The 25396-nt window shown below is 38.6% G+C and overlaps 1 protein-coding gene across 2 annotated transcripts in view; it reads right to left on the reverse strand.

Moving 5' to 3' along the window:
* Positions 1 to 25396, reverse strand: part of PRKD1 (protein kinase D1) — a 132414-nt gene that overhangs the window by 17708 nt on the left and 89310 nt on the right. For both annotated transcript variants that reach the window (XM_072986321.2, XM_072986322.2), the window contains 11 exons: positions 21958 to 22118; positions 19020 to 19043; positions 14564 to 14768; positions 13194 to 13271; positions 8747 to 8948; positions 7730 to 7853; positions 5086 to 5163; positions 3512 to 3791; positions 1434 to 1486; positions 772 to 844; positions 24 to 130 (listed from right to left, as the gene is read on the reverse strand). In XM_072986321.2, the coding sequence (XP_072842422.2) occupies positions 24 to 130; positions 772 to 844; positions 1434 to 1486; positions 3512 to 3791; positions 5086 to 5163; positions 7730 to 7853; positions 8747 to 8948; positions 13194 to 13271; positions 14564 to 14768; positions 19020 to 19043; positions 21958 to 22118 (1385 nt within the window). The remainder of the gene's footprint in view (positions 1 to 23; positions 131 to 771; positions 845 to 1433; positions 1487 to 3511; positions 3792 to 5085; positions 5164 to 7729; positions 7854 to 8746; positions 8949 to 13193; positions 13272 to 14563; positions 14769 to 19019; positions 19044 to 21957; positions 22119 to 25396) is intronic.

Below are 25396 nucleotides of genomic sequence, written 5' to 3' on the forward strand. Positions count from 1 at the left end.
ATTGGTAATTAAATAAAAGATACCTGTAAAATTGCAACCTCATTACGAAGTTGGCTTTCTTGCTTAGTTGGAAATCTCAGTTTGTCAATGATTTTAATTGCTACATCTCTTCCTGTTTTGCGATGTTTTCCTGTTTGATGAAAAATACACCAATTAACATGATCAGCTTTGAGAAGCATCACCTTTCTAGAACCTTACGTTTTTCTGTCTTATAAAAATCTTACAGTCAAGGTCATATCTGGCAGAAGATTGTTCTAAGGCATTCAACTTTGTTTCCTTCAAAACAAGATTTTTTTAAAAAAAGAATAATCTACATTGAGAAAAAAGAGATGCCCATGTATCTTAACACTTATGGAAAAAAATGCAGTGTAAGATATAGAATAAAAATGATACAAAGGAAAATGCCATAAGTAGGTAATGCAATACGCATACCTACAGTGCTCCAAGCAAGAAATCATGACCATCAATTCATGCTTCAGGTTAAAAAAGATTTTATAGAAAATACTGACCAACATCCTATTGGGTTCAGTCTGTTTGCAGAGCAGGAACACCAACATTGGCCTTGTTCAATTATGAGGTGTGCGTGACTTTGTCTCACTGTTTGTGAACTGTGAGCACCCCAAAATCAAAACCAGTGGCAATCTTTAATCTGCTGCTACAGAATGTGTGTTTTCTCAATACAAAATTACAATATTTTCTCTATACCAAAAAGTGGAAAAGCTGATCATGAGATCCACAAGCGTCTCCTCTTTCATATTTGTACATACTTACCTCCATAAACTATTCCGAACTGTCCTGATCCAAGCACCTCATCTGGAAAGATTTGATACACTGTACTGATATCCTGCCAGTGCAAAGAGACTGGATGTTAACCATCAGAATATGGAAATGAAGCTGAGGTTTGAACTGTTTTGCCAAAACAAAAATTTTCAGAGAAATGATTTGTCAGAGGCCCAGTGAATTCCTCACAACATGTAATTTGATTTCAGGGTTTTGAGCTGTGTTCTGCTAAAGATGTCTGGACTACTGAGCAGAATCCATCCGGACTTCTTTTGTTTTGGAATGCCTTATCATGAGTTATGGTCTTGGCCATGGTACGTACCTGGACCTCAAATATTTTGAATCACATTCAAAACAACTGGGCTTCAAGTACTTTCCAATATTCAGAGCAATCACATTCTTGGGATTTAAAAGAATGTACTACACTATTCCAAACAGATCTGTGAGAGTCAGTATAGATCTATCAGGAGGCCACTTACATTGGTCTCTCAAAGAGAAGAAAATTATAAATGTACCAAAGATATCGACTCCCCCCGCCCATTCCTTCTGTACAGAAAATGGCCAGAGAAACACATCTCCAACTTTTCCAAACAGATCAATGACTTTATGAGCTGCATTTTGCTGTGTCTAGCACCAATAGTCAGCACACTTACCACATTTTCTTGGACTTGGCAATTTGACACTGAAATACTGATGGATATATTTCCTAGAAAGGAAAGGCAGAGTAATTACTGTGTGTCTTTATGTCTCCCTCCCTCCTTCTCTCTCTCTCTCTCTCTCTCAGACACAAACACAAACACACACACATACAGAGAGAGAGAGAGAAAGAGAGAGAGAGACAGAGAGACAGAGAGAGAGAGACAGAACATTTGAAGAATCACCAACAAAATAATTAACAGCTCAGCCCATGGCACAGTTAAAGTTCTAGATCGATTACAAAACTTCCTTAAAGCTGAGGATCGATGCTGAACTTTAAAACACTCCTCTAAAATACACAATGATAGCTATGAGATTATGGGACTTTCAGTCCAAAAAAAGTAACTTTCCCCCATCTCTGTTATAATTAGCATCGAAATGATAGCATGTTATGGAAAAATATAATAAAGCTTTTCATGCAACTTCATATGATTTTCCAGAATCTCACCATACTATCCTTCAAAAATGTAAGGGCAGCTTGTGGTAGGGGCAGGGTGGTTTACCATCAAAGTTGTGGGGTTAAAGCACCTGCCATCCCAGTCTATAAATGGAGTCCACTGTACAATACTGCAGTTACAACAAGTTCACATAATTATTCTTTCCTATTGGCTTATAGACACCTTAAAGACCAATGAATTTAATTTAACATATCTTTATATGCACTGCAGCCCATTTTATTAGAAGTTGGGTTATTCATCATTCCACAGTCAGTCTTACAGGTTAGGTCACTTTATAAACAAGTTTGCATTTAGGATCCCAGCCAACAACATCTTACATACCTATTCTATTACATACCTATTCTATTAGTTAATAGTTAATAACAACAGAATGGTTCAGAGTTTTATTTGGTTCAAAGTTATTTAACAAGACAATTTCCCCACCCTACCCCATATTAGACTACATAGTTCTCTCTCTGGACCGAATCCAGACTGTGTTCCTTTCTCATAGTTTCCTGAAATTTCAATATCAGTTATGAAACTTTAAAAAAAACACAACCTAAAACATACCGTGCTAGCTGTGGGCTTCTGAACATTATGGTCCAAGAAAGTAACTTTTTCCATCTATGCCACAGCTGGTATGAAACTGATAATAACTTATCTGTATAGTAAAGTTTTTTGGACAGCTTCAAATATAAAGCTTTTCATATGGCTTTGGATAACTTTCCAGAACCTAAATAAAATGTTTGGTTCTGAAGTAATGCAATTTGATCCTGTGGAGAATGGTTATTATTATTTCTTTGTGCAAAATTCTTCAGGAAGTATGCCAGCAGCCTACCACTGCATAATCAGCTGCTGCCACTGCCTAGGGACAAACTATTGTGGAAGGAGACCCATAACTGCATGGATCATACAGTGTTGTATCTCCATAACCATCACAGGTAAATACTATGCCTTCTTGCAAACCACCTTCTTGGCAGTAACACTGTAAGTGAAAGTTGCACCAATGTGCTCAGACATAACTCCTAAACGTATTTCGTTGCCTACAACAGTGAGCCTCATCCACATGGCTTAAACCACTAGTTCATTAATGCTTAAATTTTATTTTTTGTGGACCAACTCAAAACTGCTAGGGAAGCCTCAGAGTACCAAACAATAAACCTTTTCCTTTTAAATCTACAAACCAAAGATTATAAGTGAACTAGAATTTAATAATGCCTTCCCAGTACTGACATATTCAAAACCAGGGTGTATGCGGAAAACTGAGGGCTGCAGGCCAATCTGCTAAGAGGGTCACCTTTAATAGAAACTGCACCCATGTGTGCTGTCAAAATCGTATCTCTTGTGCAAAGCCTCATTAGCTAGTTCAATAATTTAATACAAGTCACAACTGTCTATTTGATATAATCATCTGTCACTAAGTTTCATTCCCCATTGCCTAAAAAAATTAATTAATCAAACAAACAAACAACAACTTGTAGGACCAAGGAAATTATTTTCACTTGTTCCACAATTGGAGGAACACCCAAATGGAGCTCACAAAGTCCTGTTCAAGAGCCACCATACTGTCTTACTTTAAAACAAAGAACTCCACTTACTGTGTAGGCTTGGGCCTGAACCACTGGATGTACCTTTAGAGATAACTGGCATGAGGGCATGCTGGATGGCCATCTCCCACATCCTCGCTACATCTGAGCCACAACCACTTGTCAGAACACAGTTATTAACTGGAGGGCTTGGATGGTTTTCAACATTTTCCCCAACGTAGTAGACTATGTTGGCGGTGGTTATTTCAAAGCAATGGGGATTAGCTTCCTGTGGCAACAAGCTGAAGTTTTTTGCAGGTTCCAGAGATAAAATTTCAGACAGTGGAATTTCCTGTGGAGAATGATTATTATTTTTTTCTGTGTACAAAAGTCCTTCAGTGGTCGCACTGCATTGATTTTCTGTTTATTTTCTATAGTTAAAGATTTGATCTAAGCCATGAACAATTTTGACGCTTAAACATACCTCTCATTTAAACTCACAATGCCAGTATGTGAGATAATCTCATAAAAGGCACTAAATTTTCGGAAGAAAAACAGTTTCCCTGTTTCTCTTCCTTCCATCTCCATTTTCTCAGTACAGTGGTGCCTCGCATAGCGAGGTTAATCCGTTCCGCTGTGCGGAAATAAAAAAGCCATGAACTTTGTTCAATGCGTTCCTATGGCTTGAAAACTCACCGCTGTGCGAGGTTCTGCCATAGCGCCGCCATTTCCGCGCCCTCGGCTCAAAAATGCGGCGCGGACCTTCCGGCAGCCATTTTGGAACCGCCGATCAGCTGTTCTCCCCCGCTTCGTTATGCAAAGCGAAATATCACCATGGGGCCATCGCTGAGCGAATGCTCCAGCGATGGCCCAGAGCGCCTCATTAAGCAATTTCATTGCTCAGCGAGGCGCTCGTTAAGCGAGGCACCACTGTAATTCCTTGGATCCTGCCTGGTAGCCAGTCACAGGTTAGGATCTGGCCTTGACTATTAGAACTGGTTTCTTGATTAGTGGGATAACAGCTGCCCCGAAAAGTCCAGAAATCTCTTTCTCCACTAGCTCTCTCAAGTTACAATTAAGTAATAGCTCTACAGGATATTCTCTTCTGCTCACACAAACACAACATTCAGGATGCTCTTTGCTATGTAAAACTTGGCATCCTTTTCCCTGCTAGCAACGCAGGCACAATATTGTGCAACAATCTTGGGCCATTTTCTGGCTTTTTGAATCATGGGTATAGAAGCACAATATCCCCCATTCACAAATCGGAGATTTTGAAAAGAACTGAGCAAACTATTAATGAGAAAGTCATCAGTGGGGATGATGGCTCTCCCCACCGCCATGGTTTTCAAAGGTGTAGAAATGTTATCTCTTCCCCTCCCTTGTATCAACCAAGTAAGTGAGGAAGAAACAAGGCGGGTTGAAAATTCATTGCCAGGATAGGTAGTGGCTTGGTAAGTAAAAGAAGATTGTAGGCTCATAGTGGGGTGGGGGAGAGGTGCATATGGAAAACTGTTGCCCAGTTTACTGAAGCAATTGCTTGGCTGACTTCTGAGCATTTGACCCTGCCCAACACTATTAAGTATACATCACCAGAATATTTCAGTTATATTCTGAAATACATTAAAAAAACAAACAATTTTTACCTTATAGTACTTGCTTTCAGTATCATTTTGGAACAGTGTAATGCATTTGCTGTCCAATCTCCAGTAGTGCCGCTTCCTCTGCATTGAAATAGAAAACAAACAAGCAAACTTAATTTAATGGCCAAATGGGAAAGTGTGTGCATTCACAGCCTATGCTTCTTCATTTGAAGAAATGGGGTGCACTCTTCAATCCACAGCTGCCTCAGTTGTAACTTTAAAATGATGACTCCATCTGCCTGCATCTTTTCTGGCTTACTTCTAAGAAAGATGCGCCAGGCAAAATCCATCTTGCCAAGAACTTTTGGACTTGTAAATTTTTCCCATTGGTACAAGCCTGATTTAAGATTGCCGGAAGAATTATCAACAACCTCAGATATGCAGATGACACCACTCTGATGGAAGAAAATGAGGAGGAATTAAAGAACCTCTTAATGAGGGTGAAAGAGGAGAGTGAAAGAGGAGAGTGCAAAAAGTAGTCTGAAGCTCAACATAAAAAAAAAAAGAAGATCATGGCCACTGGTCCCATCAACTCCTGGCAAATAGAAGAGGAAGATAGGGAGGCAGTGACATATTTTACTTTCTTGGGCTCCATGATCACTGCAGATGGTGACAGCATCCACAAAATTAAAAGACACCTGCTTCCTGGGAGGAAAACAATGACAAACCGTGACAGCATCGTAAAATGCAGAGACATCACCTTGCCGACAAAGGTCCGCATAGTGAAAGTTATGCTTTTTCCAGTAACAATGTATGGAAGTGAGAGGTGGACCATAAAGAAGGCTGATCGCTGAAGAATTTATGCTTTTGAATTGTGGTGCTGGAGGACACTCTTGAGAGTCCCCTGGACTGCAAGGAGATAAAACCTATCAATTCTGAAGGAAATCAACCCTGAGTGCTCACTGAAAGGACAGATCCTGAAGCCGAGGCTCCAATACTTTGGCCATCTCATGAGAAGAGAAGACTCCTTGGAAAAAACCCTAATGTTGGGAAAGTGAAGGTAAGAGGAAAAGGGGACAACAGAGGATGAGATGGTTGGACAGTGTCATCAAAGTTACCAACATGAATCTGACCAAACTCCAGGAGGCAGTGAAAGTCAGGAGGGCCTGGCGTGCTCTGGTCCATGGGGTCAGTAAGAGTTGGACACGAGTTAACAACTAAACAACAACAAAACAAGCCTGACAAAGTGGTCTTGATCCACAAAATATCACACTTTGTATGATTTTTAGTGGTCTATAAAAATATTGCCTACTCTTACATTTGTATTTTGCACTGACTACATGATTCCATTTTATTTCAATAAATTTAAATTAGTTGCTTTTTATTTGAAAAATGCATTGAATGAAAGAATGACAATGAAATGAGATACCATTACATGATGACATTTGAAAAGGATGGTAAAGGAATACAGCGTCATATTTGATGAAGAGGCATTCTACATAGTTTGTATTAATATTTCATAAATATTTCTCAGCAGAATTTAGAAGTGCTGGTTCTAACATTTAAAGCTCTATGCAAACTTATGTCCAGGTGATATGAAATGTTGTCTCCTTCTACATAAGCCCACCTGAGCTCTAACAACTCCAGGAAATGCCCTTTTCTTACTACTAAGGAAAGAATTTTCAAATTAAAACCAAATGCAGAGAAAACACAAAGGAACCGTTTACTTTCAATTTTGTGTTCCTCTGTCTATTTCCAAGGGAAAGCCAATGAAAGATGACAGAGTCATTTAAATGAAAAGAGGGCACACAACGTTTTAGTATTCTTCTGGTTATCCTCTTTCATTTTACCTAGAAATGATTTAGCTGGTATCCATTATGCCTCAGAAACAAACTAGTTCCTGTTTGCTTATACTTGCACCAGCCATCCAAGTGACAACCACTATCCTCTCCCTCCCTCACCAGACAATGCAGCCCCTGCCCCTGCCGCCATAGCCAGCACTGCTGTTATCCTACTCCATTGTGGCAACAGAGACAGTGATGGGCCCCTGTCCCAGAAGCACAGAGGGTGACCGACAGCCCTCTTGTTTCTCCTTGGGTACAGCAGCACTGTCACAGCTGGAAGGATGGCAGATGACGAGGCAAAGGGCTGCTCATCCCGCAGTAGCCAACACCACCAATGAACATGGGAGGCAGCTAGGTAGGGCTTGCCTCAGCTGTGGCAGTGCCACCTCTGCTCCCGACACATCATCAACTTAATATAGTAGTGCACAGGAAGATGCTGAGGTAGGGGTTAGAACTACCTTTTTTGCCTAATGCTATTTGCAGCATGCTCCGTTAAGCTCCTTGGAATGCCCCCAAGATTAATAATGCTAAATCATTCATCACACCACTGAGGTAGGCTCCCTGCTGGTAGACATGGCAGTGCTGCAGTTTCAGTGCGAATGTATATGCTGTTGACACAGCAAAAATATGTGAGTGAATTTCTTAAAAATGATCCTCTTCAGCTCTTAAAGTTCCTCAAACACATAAGATTGCACAGGGTTACGTTCACCAGTCCAGGCTCTGGGTTTGCAGGATTATGAGACTCCTTGTATACAATGAACATTTTTGGACAAATTAAGAGAAAAAGCAGGGAATACAGTAATGCATACAAGAGTCAAGAACTGACAAGGGAAGTTTACAAATATCTTTGTCCAACTTCTTACCAGAGTATCTTTGCTTGTGTAGTGAACCATCCAACCCTCTTTCATTACTGTGCTACTTTTCCTTTTTGTGTGCTTGACAGATTGCACCACTCTCATCAATGGAATGTTGTTGCTTGTTGAAGGGCTGTTTTTAAAATAAATGAATAAAGAAATAAATCAAGAAAAATGATAATTGTTACAGAAATGTACAAAATGGCTCCCCCCCCCTGCAAAAATACAGATTAATCAGTTAGTCATGCTTGTATCCACAATGCACAATTATGCTTTTATCTTCCTTCTGCACATGGAAAATCTATTCCATCTACAGAAGATGTACAGCCCTGCCAAGCATTCTCCCATAATAGGACAGGAGACAGGACTGTCTTTGTGAATTCCCTTTTCTCCCTGAAATGAACTTCATATTCCCAAAGTCTGTTTTTTTTTAAATTTGATTTATACCCCACCCATCTGGCCTAAAAGGCCACTCTAGAACAATGTTCTGTTCCAGAACATTGGAAGATCCTCTGGAACAGTGCTGGAAGCAACACTGAAGGCTTCAGATATATAAAAAAGTGCAAATTGCACTTACCCACCCATAAACTAGAGGTAAAGTGCTGAGCTTGTAAAGTTAAGGTCCAGTTTTGGAATGATGACTAATAGGGTTTTCACTCAGATTAACCTACTTCAAACCACTGTTACATGAATGAAATCAGAGAATATACAAATATTATGAACTCGTAAGGAGAATGTGCGGAAGGACAGAATAGAAATGGGCTACATACATTTGTGTATTTTTCTAGCATAATCCTGCAAGGGATGGCAGTATTCCAAAATTATAGAAACCCTACGTATAATCATCTGAACTGTCAGTCCTGCATTTTTTACATAGCAGCTACTCCTTTTACTACATTGCCTGCTCATAAGCCACCAAAATCAGGTGAAATCTGCAAAGATCCTTTTTTCCAGAATGGCCCTGACAATCCAAACTGGGACATATGCTAGTGGAAACAGGCTCTGTCACTGCTGTGAAAAACTCACCTGATCATCCTGTTACTCTCATCCTGGTCAGGATCACCATCTTGTATTTCTCCATTGTCACTCTGGTTCAGGACTGACATCTCAGCATCATGAGCCATAGACTCTTCCATTTCATCTAAAAGTCCACTGTTCCTCTCACTGTCGTTGTCATCACTTCCCTCTTCCATGACTACATCAGATTCCGCACCAGGACTAAGCAAGTCTGGAACATGTTTTAAAAATATCTAGCACTCATTTGATAACTTTAAAAACAGACCTACTCAGGCATAAAACTGAATTTACTTGTATGGCTCAAACATCTGCTCACATGATGGGACTTTCCCTTCCATGCCTCTCCCCTGCAGACTCCTGGGTCCATCATGTCTATTCTAGAAAGTTCCCAATTCTCCAAAGCACACTGGCATGTGAAGGTGCATCAGACAAAGAAAACTAGTCCCTCCCTACTTTACTGATGGAAGGTCAGTGGGGGAATTAATTGGATTCAAATGCGAATATTGTGCCCAAAGCTTTTAAAAATCCTTCCAAATTAAAAACCATATCTGGACTCAGTTGTTCAGTTGTGCAGCATGGAATAGGCTTTAGGGTTTTTAAATATGTAAATTCATGTGTATACACACACACACACACACACACACATGTGCATAGGTATAATTATTGTGTATAGCTGGAAAAAATCCTAAATTCTCTCATTTCTACAGAAAATTAAATTACGAAAACTGCATTTATTTCTTAGTACATTTGATCACACTGGGAAATGTCTACATTTTTAGATAAGTAAAAATAACAAAACAAATGTACAGATCAAAATTTGTTGTCTATTTGTTTTTGCATTTCCCAAATGTTCCAATATAATTCTCAGTTCAATAAGAGAGTAATAGAGAGAGATGAAGCAACGGGCTTAAAGGTATATAGATATTATATCTCTCAATATAATGTAGATATGGAATTATAGATATATAATTTACAGTATATCACAGAAGTGAGTACACCCCCTCACATTTCATAAATATTTTAGTATAGAGTGGTCCAGCCGCCTAGAGTGGTCCTATGTGATTCAGATAGGCGGGATATAAATTAAATAAATAAAATAAATAAATAAATATATCTTTTCATGTGAAAACACTGAAAAAATGACACTTGGCTAGAATGTAAAACAGTGACTATACAGTTTGTATAAGAGTGTAAATGTACTGTCCCCTCAAAATAATGCAACACACAGTGTTTAATGGAGGGAAAGGAGGGAAAGGGCTACTTGGGCCCAATTTGGACACTGTCACTTAGGGGTGTACTCACTTTTATTGCCGGTGGTTTAGACATGAATGGCTGCGTGTTGCGTTATTTTGAGGGAACAGCACATTTACCCTGTTATACAAGCTGTATACTCACTGCTGTACATTGTAGCCAAGTGTCATTTCTTCAATGTTGTCACATGAAAAGATAAACTAAAATATTTATGAAATATGAGGGGGTGTACTCACATCTGTGATATACTGTATATATCTATATTTATTGATATATCTATAGATCAATAGATATAGATATGATATAAAAAGATACTGATATAATATAGGGATACATAGATACATAAATATAATAGAGATACATTTAAAACTGTGGTGTTTGATATGAAATATATTTTGGCAAGTATATTTTGGAGAAAAACACATTCTTAAATGCAAATTTCAAAGTCCCATATATGATAACCAGACATTCTTATCTGTTATTACTTTATAGTTTCTTTTCTTAGCATGTTATTTAGTATTCATAATGTTCTAGTTCATATCTAGCATCAAACCATTGTAAGACTCTTCAAGCCTGACCACACATGGCTTTTCACTTATCATGTAAAGGGTAAACATAAACATAACTTGCTTATACAAAGGTAACAGCAGAACATGGTTTGCTGCAAATCAGGAAGTTGGGGATACAACTGGGGATACTACAAGCAAGAGGAAGGGCTGAAAGAATGCATTCCTAGTCCGATCTAGAGCAGAACCATTAAATCAATTTGATTTCCATTAGTGCTGACTCACCATTCAATAGTTTATTCAACTTTAGTCATGACGAGCAACTGGGTTTAGGCCAATGTGATCAGTAATTATGTCAGAAATTGTGCCTACTTACAGCTTACCCACTAAGCACACAGATATTTCCCTTGGTCTTTCAAACCTTAATATAGGTGGGAAGGATTGTCTAGGACCACAAAACAAAAACAAAAAACCAAGCCTCAAACTCTTTTGACTTTCATGAAGCATTTGAACCTTACTTGCTGAAACTCTGCTGCTTACATAGAATATTGCCTCAGAATAGACCCACTGAATTAGTGAATCAACTTCACCCTAATTTCTAGTGATTCTCCTTAAGTGGCCTACTCTAACTGCTCTAAGTGGGCCTACTCTAACTACAACTTAGTTTAGAACAGCAAGTCACAACACAAGTAGGACCCTTTGAATCAACAGAACTTACAGAAGAATTGACTCACCAAATCCCTATTGATACCTATACTAAGCAATAGGATTTCAGTCATTGTATGGCTTGAGGAATCTCCTTGCATGCTGACCCAGGTCTCTGTGTTACTTACATAAGCAGCTATCATCACTGCTGACCATAGGCCACATCTCTTCAGCCTTAGCTCCCAGTTTCTTTGCTTTGTCATGTCTGAGACAACATGAGATGGCCTTAACTCTGCCATAAAATGGCAGGTATTTTAATAATTGAATATCATTGTAATATGGATTTCAAAACACTTCCCCCTAAACCTTCTCGAAAACAGCCTTCTCCTAAGCATCGAGAGTGGATTTAAGACATTACAGCTGAGTGTGTCAGTATATTTCCTTTCATTTTTTAATCCAGAAATAACATCACGTGGAAAGAAATGGAGCCACTTTTCTCATTTTATTTCTATCAGCCGATACATGTTTCGTGCCAAGAGGAAATTGTTAAGTCTTTCCCTAATGATCCTTACTTATGATGTATTCATAATACTAGTAATCTTTCTTCCCTCTTTGGGAATGAACTCTCAATAAACATTTCTATAATCTCTGGATGATGTTTAGGGTGACAAAATAACTCTTGTGTAGTTTGCTAAGAGGCACTTCCTTAAAGTAGGGATTTGGCAGTCATAACAACCTTTGAAGGGAAGAAAAATGGTTTGCCTTCCCATCCTGGCATGTTTGTACGAGACTGTTCTCACAGAAAGGGCTAATTCTGCACACAGCAAGAATACATTATGGGTTTGGGAATGTTTCCACTGGGAATGCAACACCAATCACCTCTTTTCAGAACTCAAACAAGACGTATTGATGCTGGCAAAACTTGCTCATCAGGTACACAACTTCAGATCTTGAGAGGCCTCCTATTATGGCCATTTCATAGGACATCAATGTATTTATTCAGTGTACAGAATTCACACTTCCTGAAGGACCTCTGGGATGTCTTGGCTGGCCAAAATATTACATATAGTAACCCACAGTACTAGAGAAGAGAGGGACTGATATTCTCACCCTTTTGTGGCTGTCCAGATTGCAACTACTAATGCTGCCTCTGCTGGCTAGGTAGAATTATGATATTTCAAATTTATTCTGATATTCTAGGCTGTCTAGAATCTTATGTACTGTATGTGCTCCTCCTTCTCTGTGCATAATACCGTTAAGTAAGTACTATTAAATAATAAAAGGGCATCCTAATATAAGAGTACCCAGTGAGGTGTTGTGGATAGAGTGATGGACTAGGACTCTGGAGGTCAGGATTCAAATTCCCATGGAAACTCATGGTTTGTAAGTGGAACTAGTAAAACCACTCTTTACATATCTCACTTAATATGAAGTCCTTATTAGGGTTGCTGTAAGTTGGTTGACAACTCTTAACTAGACATGGGCAGGAACTGCCAATTTGGGGGTTTGTGCAGTATGTTTTCTACTTCAAAGCCCTGCCTCCTCCAGCAGGCACCCACTTGGTGGCAGGACTAGAGGAGGTGAGGCAGGGAAGCCAGGCCACTGCCTCTGAGTGGCCACCCACCAGGAGAGGCAGGGCTTTGGAATGTCAAACACCTTTTCAGCCGAAAAACAAATTGGTGGTTTGTGCCCATCTATACTAGTAATCAACTAGCCCAAATATAGGACATCTCCCCTACCAATGAAAATTTAACTATTAAATTGTTTTATATCCTTTATTACATAAAGTCTAGAATTACTTTGCCCCCACATCACATTTTAAATTATACCAGTGGACAGATGTTCTTAATCAATATTTTAATGTTCATATCAAGAGTTATTTGAGAAGGTTATGTATGTTGCATCCTTTAGTTTGCACTTAAGCAACCTATGAATGGGGATGGATGGGTTTAAAATAAATGAATAAATAAAAATATTACCCACTACTAGGTGTCTCGTTCTTCCTTCAACATGCTTTTAGAACACAGATTGCCACAGTCTGTCATACAACTTACCCCCATTAATGGCGACTTCCCCAAGGCAATTATTTGGCACTTTCGGTGCACAGCGTTTGTGACAGTTGAACCTGCAATCTGATCAAAAACAATGTATGTGACTTCTCAGTGAAACAGTTATAGAATGACATTGAAAAGGACACACAAAATTGCACACAAAAAGAGTGGTTTTGGTGCTAAGTGAGCAAGACAGAGTGGAGGGGGGGTCGTGGAACTGGAGGGGGACTAGAATTTCTGTTCCCCAGAATATAACTCTGTGTGTTACAATCTAGAAAAGTAACTTTCCTAGGCTCTGGAAAACCAAAAAGAAGTTCATGTGTGTTCTTTTTATTGTAGTTCTTCCTCTCCCACAGCATCCAAACCAGCAATGAATTATTCTGGTTAGGATGGGAAACATATAATAGACCCCCGGGGATTGGTTCCAGGCCTCCCTCATGGATGCTGAAAATGTGGATTGCAGTGAATGATGTTTTAATAGAGAGTGCTATACATAGCACGATCTCTTTGGCTCCTTATAATGGCTAATTCTGGTAACTTTATCTTTGGAAATATATATTTCTAGGATTTTTCTTTTCATATTTTCAAACCATGGATAAGCGAATCAGCAGATACTGATCCCACAGATAAGGGGGTACTACTATAATCTGAGTTTTCACATCAGCATAAATTATATTGCCCATTTGGATGTAAAGATTTGTCCATGTAGCATCAAAAATGGTTTGCAGTTCAACATGTAGAAGACTAATGTAAATCAGTTGTCACTGCACATAAAATATTTCAACCATATTTTTATAGGTATATATACCTATATTTTTATAGGTATATAAAAATTGCATCCTAATGTGCATCCTAATTCAGAGGAATGTCTTTTTAAGTTGGCTTTTAACCTCTAAATGCCTTTGCAGAAATATATATATTTTAGAAGGCAGTGCAGCATAATTTTATCAGTATTTTTAATCAAATATTTTAGTTTTAAAAATGTTTTAAAATGATGAGGTTTTTAATATTCATTTGGTATAAACCAATGTAATGATAAGGTCTTAAATTCATTATGAATTTCTATATGCATTTTAAAAAGCTGTTATATACTGCCTTGTGTTTATTGTAAGAAAGGCAGGATATAACTAATGTAAAGTAAATAAATAAATATTGTCATGTGATGTTATTCAGTCTTCAAGTGACAGGTGATAGAGAAGTTATTTCCAGTAGCAGGACATGATCACAGATTGTCCTTCCCTTCATGTGCTATATGTAACAGCAGAACGAAATCAAGTCAAATATTAAACCTATGTTAAATCTTAAAAACAAATGCATTATTCAAATTCTTACAGGCATTTAATGTACTCTATCCTTTTCTCAGTTATGCTTACCTTTGCATTGCAAGCCCTGTCTAAATAGTCCTTTCAGGAGCTTCTTACAGTACTGACAAACTGTTGGCCGTGTATATGAATGGATCACAAAAGTATGAGGCACTTTAACCTTGGAAAGCAAAATCTTATCAAGCTGGATAGGCCGCCCAATGTAAGACTGAGAGTTGGACCTCTTCTCTCTCCCAAATGTCTCAGGGGGTGATTTCTGTTACAACACAGAGAGGTATAGTCATTTTTTCAACACTCTATTCAGTATATGTTAAAACCAAACCGCTACATGCAAAGCAGCTTCCTATTTTATATGTAAACAACTTAATTTTTTTTTTAAAAAAAATTGGTTTTACACAGATAGATGCTGCAACCCAACAAGATCTCACACGAGCAAGCTCATTGCCCTCCTCTCTTTTCCACGGAAGGCAAAGAAAGCCTTAAGGAAATCTGGGATACAGCACCTAGACAACTCTTCCGTAAGCTCTGCCCTAAATTTATTGCTTTGGGATGGTCAGTTTGGGGAAACTCTGAAGCTACTTTAGTTATCCCAGTTTAAAAAGTGGAAAAACCAGCAATGCAATGTTAAATTGATTAAATGGACAGACCAATCAACTGAAAAAAATAGTCTGAATGATGAAAAAAAAGTGTTCCTAATTAGTTGAGCAGAGAACTTTCACCCAAATACTTACAAAATGGTGAACAGCAGGCACCATTTTAGTTAAGGCACGTGCACTTCCTACCTCATACACTGGAGGATTGTTCTTGAAAGGGAAGTTTCATAATTCTTCCATTCAACTTTTTTCTTCAGTGAAAGCTGGTCAAAAGAGGCTAAAATTGGGAGCAGAGGGCCAACATGGTGTAGGTGGATAGAAAGATAAACTTACTTAATTCTTTCCTTTCTACTACTTGTCCTCCCAAGTCCCTTCATTCCATTGATAGGAGCAAAAGAGCTATAGGATCTCTGCATCTTTTTCTCTAAGAATGGAAAAACAGCTTGGGAGCCATTTTGAATGAAGAGAGGGTTACATAGCTTCATCAGTCCTCACTTTCAATTTGAGCCTCTTATGGTTATTCTTTTTATTTTAAAAAGTGGAAGTAAGAGTGATAGTAGAACCCATCATGCATAACTTGGTTCTAGCACAGTACCTGCTAAGACCTCTGTATGCTATTTTGAAAAAGATATCTGTGTGCATGTGTGTATTTGAATTTAACTGAAAAATGGTCAAATCAGATTTGTATCATTGTGGTGACAGCCTTGCAAAGATATCTTTCTTCTAGTTGGATTTTAATAATTATAAGAGATAAGACAAATTTTCAAAGTTTCCCCAGGAAATTAGATTATTTCCCACAGAAGTGTCTGCAAAAACTTCTTTATCCAATGTGTTGGTAGTTAGCTTAGGAGAGATGTGAATTATTTTTTTCCGGGTAGCCAGCCAGATTCTTGACTCAGGAAGCTTGGATACTTACCAGGAAACAATTGCTTAACTAGATTACACTATGGAAACTGCAAAAGCCAACAATCATCTAGGCACTACGCAAATCATTACAATTATTTCTCAACAAAAACACTACTTTTGAAAAAGACAACACTGTATTTCAGTCCATCTCAGTTTTGTGTCCTAGGTATATATTCTTTCTTACAATTTCATCCAGCATGGCTACTGGCGGGTATACTTCAAGCATCTTTTGCAAATGCATATAAGGTTACACATGTGTGCAGCTAGCTCAGTTGTACAGCTGCCAAGCAGTTTCAGTAAACTGATTCAATCCATAAATATATCATTAAACATATTGCGATATTAAAATTAAACGAGCAATGCTGCTTCTAATAATTTAAAAGAGAATTGTGTGTTTTTTAAATAAGATTTGAGCATTGTCTACCGAATCCAGGTTTCTGATGTTATGTGTTTTAATGGTGAAACATAAATATGTTACAAATCAGCTCTGTTCAGGCTAGAACTGAAGCTATAACACAAATACTCCATTAACTGTATCTGAATATCACAAAGACAAGATCTTCTAAGAAACAAAGGGCCTAAGTCAGTGGTAGCTCCTAAATAGCAATTCATGGCTTTTCTGTCCTTTCTTTTCTACAGTTTACTCAGAGTAAGAAACTGGGACATGGTAACCAAGAAACAGAATTTTTTATAATTTCTATAAAAATATTCATGTCACACAAAACATATGAAGTAGTGCATGCAGGTTTTCTTCTCACTCCTGTCTGCTTTGACTGAAAACAGCCTTCAAGAGCCTTGGTATGACTGAGGAATATTTTCTAATCCCTTTTAAACAGAGATCCTTTTAACTGGCCTGGCAATCATTTATATGTCCAAATTAGACATATGTACAAGTTATACAAGGGCCAAAGGTTCCAAGCTTTCTGTTCAGGATCAGGTTTGGTTTCTGTTAGATACAGATTTTGTTGGATTCACTGAAGGCTCAAACAGCACAGAACACTTTCTCACAGCAATAGTCTCTTCTCAACAGGAATAACCTGCCATTATAAACTCCCACTTGGAATACTAGCCGCCTAGAGTGGTCTTAACCGACCAGATAGGCGGGATATTAAATAAATAAATAAATAAATAAATAAATAAATAAATAAATAAATAAATAAATAAATACTGTAATGTAAAGGTAGGAAATCTTTGGTCCTCCATATGCTTTATATCTGTGGTTCCTAAACATGGGTTAACCCAGGTGTTCTTGGACTGGAATTCCCAGAAGTCTTCACTACCAGCGGTGATGGCTGGGGTTTCTGGGAGTTGCAATTCAAGAACACTTGGGTTACCGTAAATTGAGAACCACAGCGTTAGACCAGAATTCCCAGTTTCTCACCACTGGCTGTGCTGGGAGCCATTGGACCTAATGGAGGTGGTAGGTCAAAACATCTGGATGGCTAAAGGTTCCCCATCCCTCCTGTGTTATGTCATATGCAGGACTGGAAGTATTAGTTCAAATCAAATGCAGGATTTTAGAGGCCTTGCCTATTTGATAGGTTGTTCTTTTTTTTTGTCCAAAAGATTGGAGGTTTAACATCAGCTGATTGGTTTCAGAAACAACATTGTTTGTTTGTTTGTTTGTATCACTTGTACGCCATCTTTCTCCGTCAAGGGAACCCAAGGCAGTTTTAACAGTGTTAAAGCAAGTGATAGTAAAATCATAATAATTTATATGCAACAGCTGGATATGCAACAAGAACAATTAAAACTCCATTAAATTCAAAACTATTTACACATTTGAAAATACAAGACACAGCATTTGACAGGTATTATATAACAAATAAAAGTTTTAGTCAAACAGCTAAGTATCAGTTAAATACTGGTGGAATAGATATGCTGTTCCTAATATTGCTTTTTTTCTTTTTCTTTTTTCCTTTTTCTTTTTATTTTATTATTATTATTATTTTTTGCAGCTCAGTGTTTCAGAGTTCTGCAGCTGGTTATAATATTTTATAAAATTCTGTGGCATTATTCCCAGTGACTGTGTGGAGCACTGAAATGTGTTTCATCCACAAGTGAGTTATTTCTATTTCTTTAGTTCTCTGTACAGTGGTGCCCCGGATAGTGACGATAATCCGTGCAGCCAAAACCGTTGCTATACGGATTCCTCGCTATGCGAAATAAAAAAGCCGATAGGAATGCATTAAAACCCGTTTAATGTGTTCCTATGGGCAAAAAACTCACCTTTATGCGAAAATCCTCCATACGGCCACCATTTTCGCTGCCCGGTAAGCGAGGAATCCGGGCGAAAACACAGCAGGTAGCCATTTTGCCATCTTCTCCGCTCCAGCCCCTCCCCCTCCCCGCCTCACAGCTGATTGGCGCTGGTCTTAGAAGCTTCCCCAGGCTTGCCCAGCAAGTAAACAGGCAGCGGAAATGCACTGAGGAAGCCTCTGAAACCTGCGCTTTGTCGGGGTGGGCGTGGGTGGGTGGGGGTGTGGCAGGGGCAGGCCCGCCCCCCCCAGAGCCCCCCTCACACCGCTCTCAGAAGCCTCCTGGGGCTTTTTCAGCAGTGAAAATCTTGACTTCCTCATTTTCTGACACCTTCTCTACCTGATGTTCCCATGGGTTTTGGGAGGTTGGCAAGTTATATTCTTTGTATAATGAGCAGTGCACTAGCTTTGCCGCTCTGTCATGTCTAACTTTGTACTCTAATCTGTTTGTGCAATCATTTGCAGATGACGTATGACACATTTTCATCTTTTGGGGGGCTTGATGTTATTTCTAACATCTGCAACTGCTTACAGTACTTCTAAAAAAGAGTAAATGAATGTTTCAGTTTATGACTGAAAATACATTTTCAAATCAAAATTTATTAAGTCTTTCCAGAACTCTGGAATTAAATAAACATTTATTTAAATAAACATGCTATTTTTAGATCAATCTTACTGAAAAAATGGAAGAATTGAATAATATATTTAGACATAATGTCATGATACAAGGAAGTGTATATTGGTACCTACCTCAAAGCTAGGACTTGTAGGAATCTTGATAAGAAATAACACATTTGGAATAGAGAAGAAGAAAACATAAATAAATATTTAGCAAGCAAATATGAAGGTCATTCATTTACATTAAAATAATACATATACTGTGAAAGAAAAACAACATATATGCAATTACCCAGTATATTCAAGCATAATTCTATTATATAAATTAAAAGGAATGCAATCTCTGGAAGAATTTTGTCAAAACAAACTTATTATACCAAATTAAGATGCAGTTGGATCCAACTGCCTTTATTCACTAGGAGAACAGACACTAGTGGCAGACAGCCTCCATCTCCCCTCTGCTGACCCCATGTGCTCCTTGCATGAAGAGCTGCAGGGGAGTAAGCAAGAAACGATTAAGCTAAACTCCCTTTTAGAGGTCTATTCATACTGGATGTCATTCATAATGTATAAGCTATGCCACTGAAATAACCACTCAAAGTAGGAGTATATTCTGTTCCACTATTGCTTTATGCGGATGATGCCGTTATTATCTCACAGACCCATCCTGGTCTGAAACATTTATTTAATAGATGTGTGGAGTATTTGGACAAAAACAAAATGTAATTGAATTACAACAAGTCTAAAATACTAGTTTTTGCTAAGTCCTGGAATTAATTACAGTGGAACCTAAATGGTAGCAGTATCAAACAGGTCAGACAGAATAAATAATTACGTATTATTTTTCAATATAAACATTCTTGGGTTCCTCACTGCAAATCGGTCTTAAACACAGCCAGGCTTTCTGTGCAGTCCATACTTCAATTTTGTTACAACACTGGCAACTGATATGTCCTGAGAGCCCGACAAGTTTTTAAATCTAAAATCACCCCACAAATTCTGTATGGCATCCCAATTTGGAAAAATGCCATGAATCATTCAATCAAACAGCTACAGTCCCACTTCTTACATAACATATTAGGCAAGGTGTGTTCCCTACTTGGTACTCTGTGTTGAAACTCAACTATCCACACTTGAAACAATGGCATGGCTGAGAACTTTTAAATTCTGGCTAAAATGTTTTATAACTCAGACCAAAACAGCTTGTTATATCAGCTCCTGCAAGATTCTGACCCTCCTTTTGGGTTTATCGCCCTTTTTAAAAACCTGAAACTGACTGGCCTAGACATTGGCTCCTTAGGTTTACTAAGTCTAGAGCGAGCATGTCAAACAGTAAAGAAATGAATAACGGACACTGAGTTTCAGGAATTATGGAGTGCAGCTGATAAGATTTCTTCCCTGTTATCTCTCCACATCCCCTTTAAAATGGGACAACCAGCTGCTTTCCTCATGCTCCTTAAATGTCCACAAAACTGCAGGGCCTTTTCTCTGGCCAGATGTAATGTAATGCCTGGTGCTGTATTGCATGGTAGGCATAATGGAGCCCCTTATTCCAAAAGATATTGTCCATGTGAGCAAGGTGCTTTGGAAACCCTCACTCACATGCTCTTGCACTGTCCAATTCATCAGGACTGCCGCAAAAAGTATGCCACCTCAATATTATTAAAGCTGGAGGGGAAATCCGATCTGGTCCATTTTATGTTATCAGTGGAGGTGGTCGACATTATGGAACAAGTACTGTATATACTCGAGTATAAGCCTGATTTTTCAGCACAATTTTTTTGCTGAAAAATTACCCCCCTCGGCTTATACTCGAGTTAGTGTCAAAATTACATGTTCTCTGTAGTGCAGGTGTACTCCAGACTCCCCCATTCATCTACAGGCGCCTGAAGCCTCTGTGGGTGGTCCGATGACCTGGTTAAGTACACTGCATTTCCACTTCCAGGACACTCCCATCCTCCTCCTTTTGCATATTCTATGTAGCCACCTCCATCCTCCGTCTCCCTCCATTTTGTTACACAGCAGTAGAGCAGTAGATAAGTGCAGCATCCGGTATGAATCCTCCCGCAGCAGGCAGTGAAGTGTGTCTCACAGCTCAGAAGGGCAGTATCTTCAAAAACATTTAACCTACTGATGCCTCAATTAATGTAATTTTATTGGTATCTATTTTTATTTTTGAAATTTACCAGTAGCTGCTGCATTTTCCACCCTTGGCTTATACTCGAGTCAATACGTTTTCCCAGTTTTTTGTGGTAAAATTGGGTGCCTCGGCTTGTATTTGGGTCAGCTTATAGAGTATATATGGTAGCTGTTTCCCTTGAGTCAATTGTTAGGAGGTGAAGCCCTGAACCTAACAAACTATCTTGATTGTGTTTATTTTATATTTTATATGCGAATAAAGGTGGTGGTGGTGGTGGTGGTGGTGGTGGTTCTTCTTCTTCTTCTTCTTCTTCTTCTTCTTCTTCCTATTATTATTATTATTATTATTATTATTATTATTATTATTATTATTATTATTATTATTATTATTATTATTATTATTATTATTATTATTATTATTATTATTACCTTTAAACACAATTGTCGACCACCTCCAAATGACAGTTGGGGAGCTGAGCAATCACAAGTTTTATGTGAGATGTAACCATCCTTTTACCCTCCACAAAGAGAGAGAGAGAGTGGGTTGAAACGAGGTTTGTCTAGAATGTTCCATCTGCCTGAAGAAAACTCTGAGAGAACTTTCTCGTACATAAAGGGTCTCAGTGGCACATTTTTGCTCTCAGAAAAATTTAACATAGTCAAGCGGAAAACTACCCCCCAATCACAAAATCAAAGAAATGAATAAACAAATGAAAGTATTTTGCAGGCATACTAGAAAGTAAATGTATCGTACTCATGCACACTTGTATGTTATGTTGCAAAGCACCAGCAAAATGTAAACACTGGACTTTTTGAGGGAGTAAGTATACATAAAAGCTCTCCTTAAAATGGAAAAAAAGATAATTAAATGTCCAGATTCATTCATTTACTATTAAGGAGTATACTATTTAAATGTGTAAGCATTTTATACCAGTAGAGTTTCATCTGAAGTAGTGGGTGAAGGTTCTGCAGAGGCTGTCCTGATATTACTAAGCCCTGTTAAGGAAACATTTGAAAGTCGCCTCTTTCGGACACAGCTGCAGTTGTTTGGGATTTTAAATGCACATCTCTTGTGATAGTTTAAGCCACATCCTGAAAAGTTAAAAAAATTATAAATTATTTCCATATAAAAGAGTAATGAAAAATAATTCACAATGATAACTAGTGATTTATAAAGACACTCCCTCCCTTGGTTGAAGTCCCACTTTTGAATACGCAGGTTGATATAGGATTTAGGAATGTCTGAGGGCTTGTTTGACTTTTAAACTTTAGCTTTTCGACAGAAATGTACTACTGTCGCTTTTAGAGTACTAAACATTGCTTTCTTGAGAAATGGCCTTTGAAAAAGTTGTATATTTGAAAAGCTGCTCTATCTTTTTTTTCAAAAAGTTAGACTTAAAAGGTACCCTTTGATAACTAGAGGAGACAGCTTGTCTCCAGTGTATAGTCAGAGTAACACACAGTTTAAGGGGCAGGAGCAGACATTCATGTGTCTAAAGGCCACATACAAAAGGTAGGCAGATAAGCAAGTACTCACACACATACAAACACAGAGGGAGGCTAGTATTCACACATGGCTATGCCTAATAATAGGCGCTGCCCCCATATTTCTACCTGCTGTTGCTCCCCTCTTCTGCTTCCTTCCTACCGATCTTTCTGTTTTCTCTCTCGATGCACACGAATACACACATGCATATGAAATGTGAGTTTGCAAGTTCAGCAGAAGGAGAACACAAGTGGCAGTCCTAATAACAAGCACTAAGAAGGCAAGCAGGAGTGGATTGACTGGGGGTAGCAGGAGCCTCAGGTGGGGCAGGATCCCACTTTCCTCAAGTGATCATCCTCCACTGACTAGTGGAAATACCTTTCTGCTCACAGTGCAAGAGAATTTCTGAGGAAAGTAATGCCAAATCCTAATAAATTCTGATATCTGTGATTACTCTTGTAAAAAGGTTGAAGTGCAATGCAATGTGAGACACCTGGTAGCAAGAATGGGGAGCTTAGGAGTGGCACTGATATGATCAGAGGCCCTACACTTAAGTTTACATGGGGTGTAACTGGAGCAAAAGGGAACTTCTCCTGTGTGCAAATTGCAGGCATGAAGGACAATATAAAAGCTCCCAGCTCCATTTCAGGATTCTGATCCTAACTGAACCCTTGTATCAGATATTTCAGAAAGACAAATTATGCAAGCTCTATGATCAACACATGTCACTAATGTCATTCTGAAGACATTTCCATTCCCTCTTAAGGTTTATATATTACATACTGTGTTGCCCTCATTCACCATTTCTTACACTGCAGGAAAGCCCCTCATATCATGTGGCACTGTCCTGTGATACATCTTTTTATATGTACACAAAAATTCACCAAAGAGCACTAAAACATTTCTGGCTCATGTTCTTTTGGATCCAAGCCAAAGTAGTTACAGCAGATTAAAAAATGACAATGCACATATATTGCTACAATGCTATATTTGCTCTTATCTTTCAACCTAGAGTATTTCCTTCAGTGTGCATTTCCACCCAAACCAGAAGACATTGGCTTTCCTGTGTCAGTGCAGTCATCTTAACATGGCATAAACAACTTTCCTTCTGTTTTTCTCCTTATCTAAGCTCACCAAATAATATATAAAGTTTGTTCTTGTCTACCTCTGTGCTGTTTATACTATTCACTGCCACTAAGGAGCCTAAATATAAAGCACATCATTTTTTTTTACATTCCACTCAGAAAATCCTATTGCAGCTGGATGTTCTACGATGTCTCATAAGAAGCTTGGTGTTCATTTGATTAAGATACTTATGATTTTGCAGAGTGATACAGAAACAGGTCTGCTTGTAGTGACTGCTCTACACACACACACACACACACACACACACACACACACACACACACACACACACACACACACACACACACACACACCTTTGTTCATGCCAACTGACTAGCTGACTCATTCATAACTGAGAAAGAAACTCTACATTAATAATTTCACCAAATTAAACATTTTTTAAAATTTCTGTTTCAACACCATGACATTATTTTAAATAACTTTTATCTTTCAATTCATTTCTCTGCAAAAAAAAAAGTTGCATGATGGTCAAGAAGAAGTGAGGAAGTAATTAGCATTTGTCAAATATATATTGACAATATACAGTGGCACCTCGCTTAACGAGCGCACCGTAAAACGACGAATCCGCATAACGAGGGGTTTTTTCGATCGCAACTGCGATCGCAAAGCGATGGCCCCAATGGGAGAAACTCGCATAGCGAAGGTCAGTAAGTGTTTTGCTTACGACCTTCGCTTTGCGACCCACGGATCAGCTGTTCGGCGGCTCCAAAATGGCCACCGGAAGCCCCGAAATAGCCACGTGCAGCGTTTTCGCACCCTCGGTAAGCGAGAGGAGGGCGCGAAAATGGCTGCCAGCCGTAGGAAAACATCGCTGAACGGTGAGTTTTCGGCCCAATGGGTTTTCTTGATCCGTTCAGCGATGTTTTCACATAGCGAGGGTTAATCCGGAACGGATTAACCTCGCTATGCAAGGCACCATTGTATTGACATATTTATCCTACAAGTAAACTGGTTTTGGCCAACAATTCTTGGACGTGACTGAGCTGTGCTGCAGTGAACTTCCTTGCCTTCTACCGGTTGCTAGCCATAAGAAGGTGGAAAATGACAATGAGACAACAGAGGAAATAAATGTATTTGTGTTTACATACATGCACATAGACAACTGCACTCATATGTATATATATTCTACACTGTTCTGTTTCCCAGTGGTGGTTTATATGGTAATGCATTACCTATTGGAGCACCTCTCCCTAAGACTCCTCCCAAGCACTGATGTTGCAGGTGTCCATCCCGAGGGAGGCCAGGAAATCTATGACTAGATGCTGGGCTGTCTCTATAGTGACCACCTCTTTAGAGAATGATCTACCTGCTGAGGTGCACCAGGCCCTCCTAATATTCAGGAACCACATAAAACTTTGTTTTTGAGAAAGGCATTTCAGGATATCTTCCCTTTATAATGTTTAGTCATATAGTATTATTTTGATAGTTATACCCTATAACTTTTATCTTGTCTGTTGCTGCCATCTTGATTTTTAGATCTGTTGTTTTGTTATATAGATATATCTCATTTTATTTTTGGGGGGTTGGGGTGGGAAATGGTGTTGTTTTTTTATTTTACTTCTGGAACCTGCCCAAAGTAGTGGCAAGGCCACTAGATGGTACAGTACTAACTAAATAACTAAATAAATAAATTTACAGAAGAGATGCAAGGATGAAAGTGGAAGACAGAAGCTGACAGGGAAAATATTGTTTAAAAGATAAAGAGTTGGATGATGGCGGTGACTACAAACTGAAGGAG

This window comes from Pogona vitticeps, chromosome 1 (assembly GCF_051106095.1).
Source record: "Pogona vitticeps strain Pit_001003342236 chromosome 1, PviZW2.1, whole genome shotgun sequence".
Lineage (NCBI taxonomy): Eukaryota > Metazoa > Chordata > Lepidosauria > Squamata > Agamidae > Pogona > Pogona vitticeps.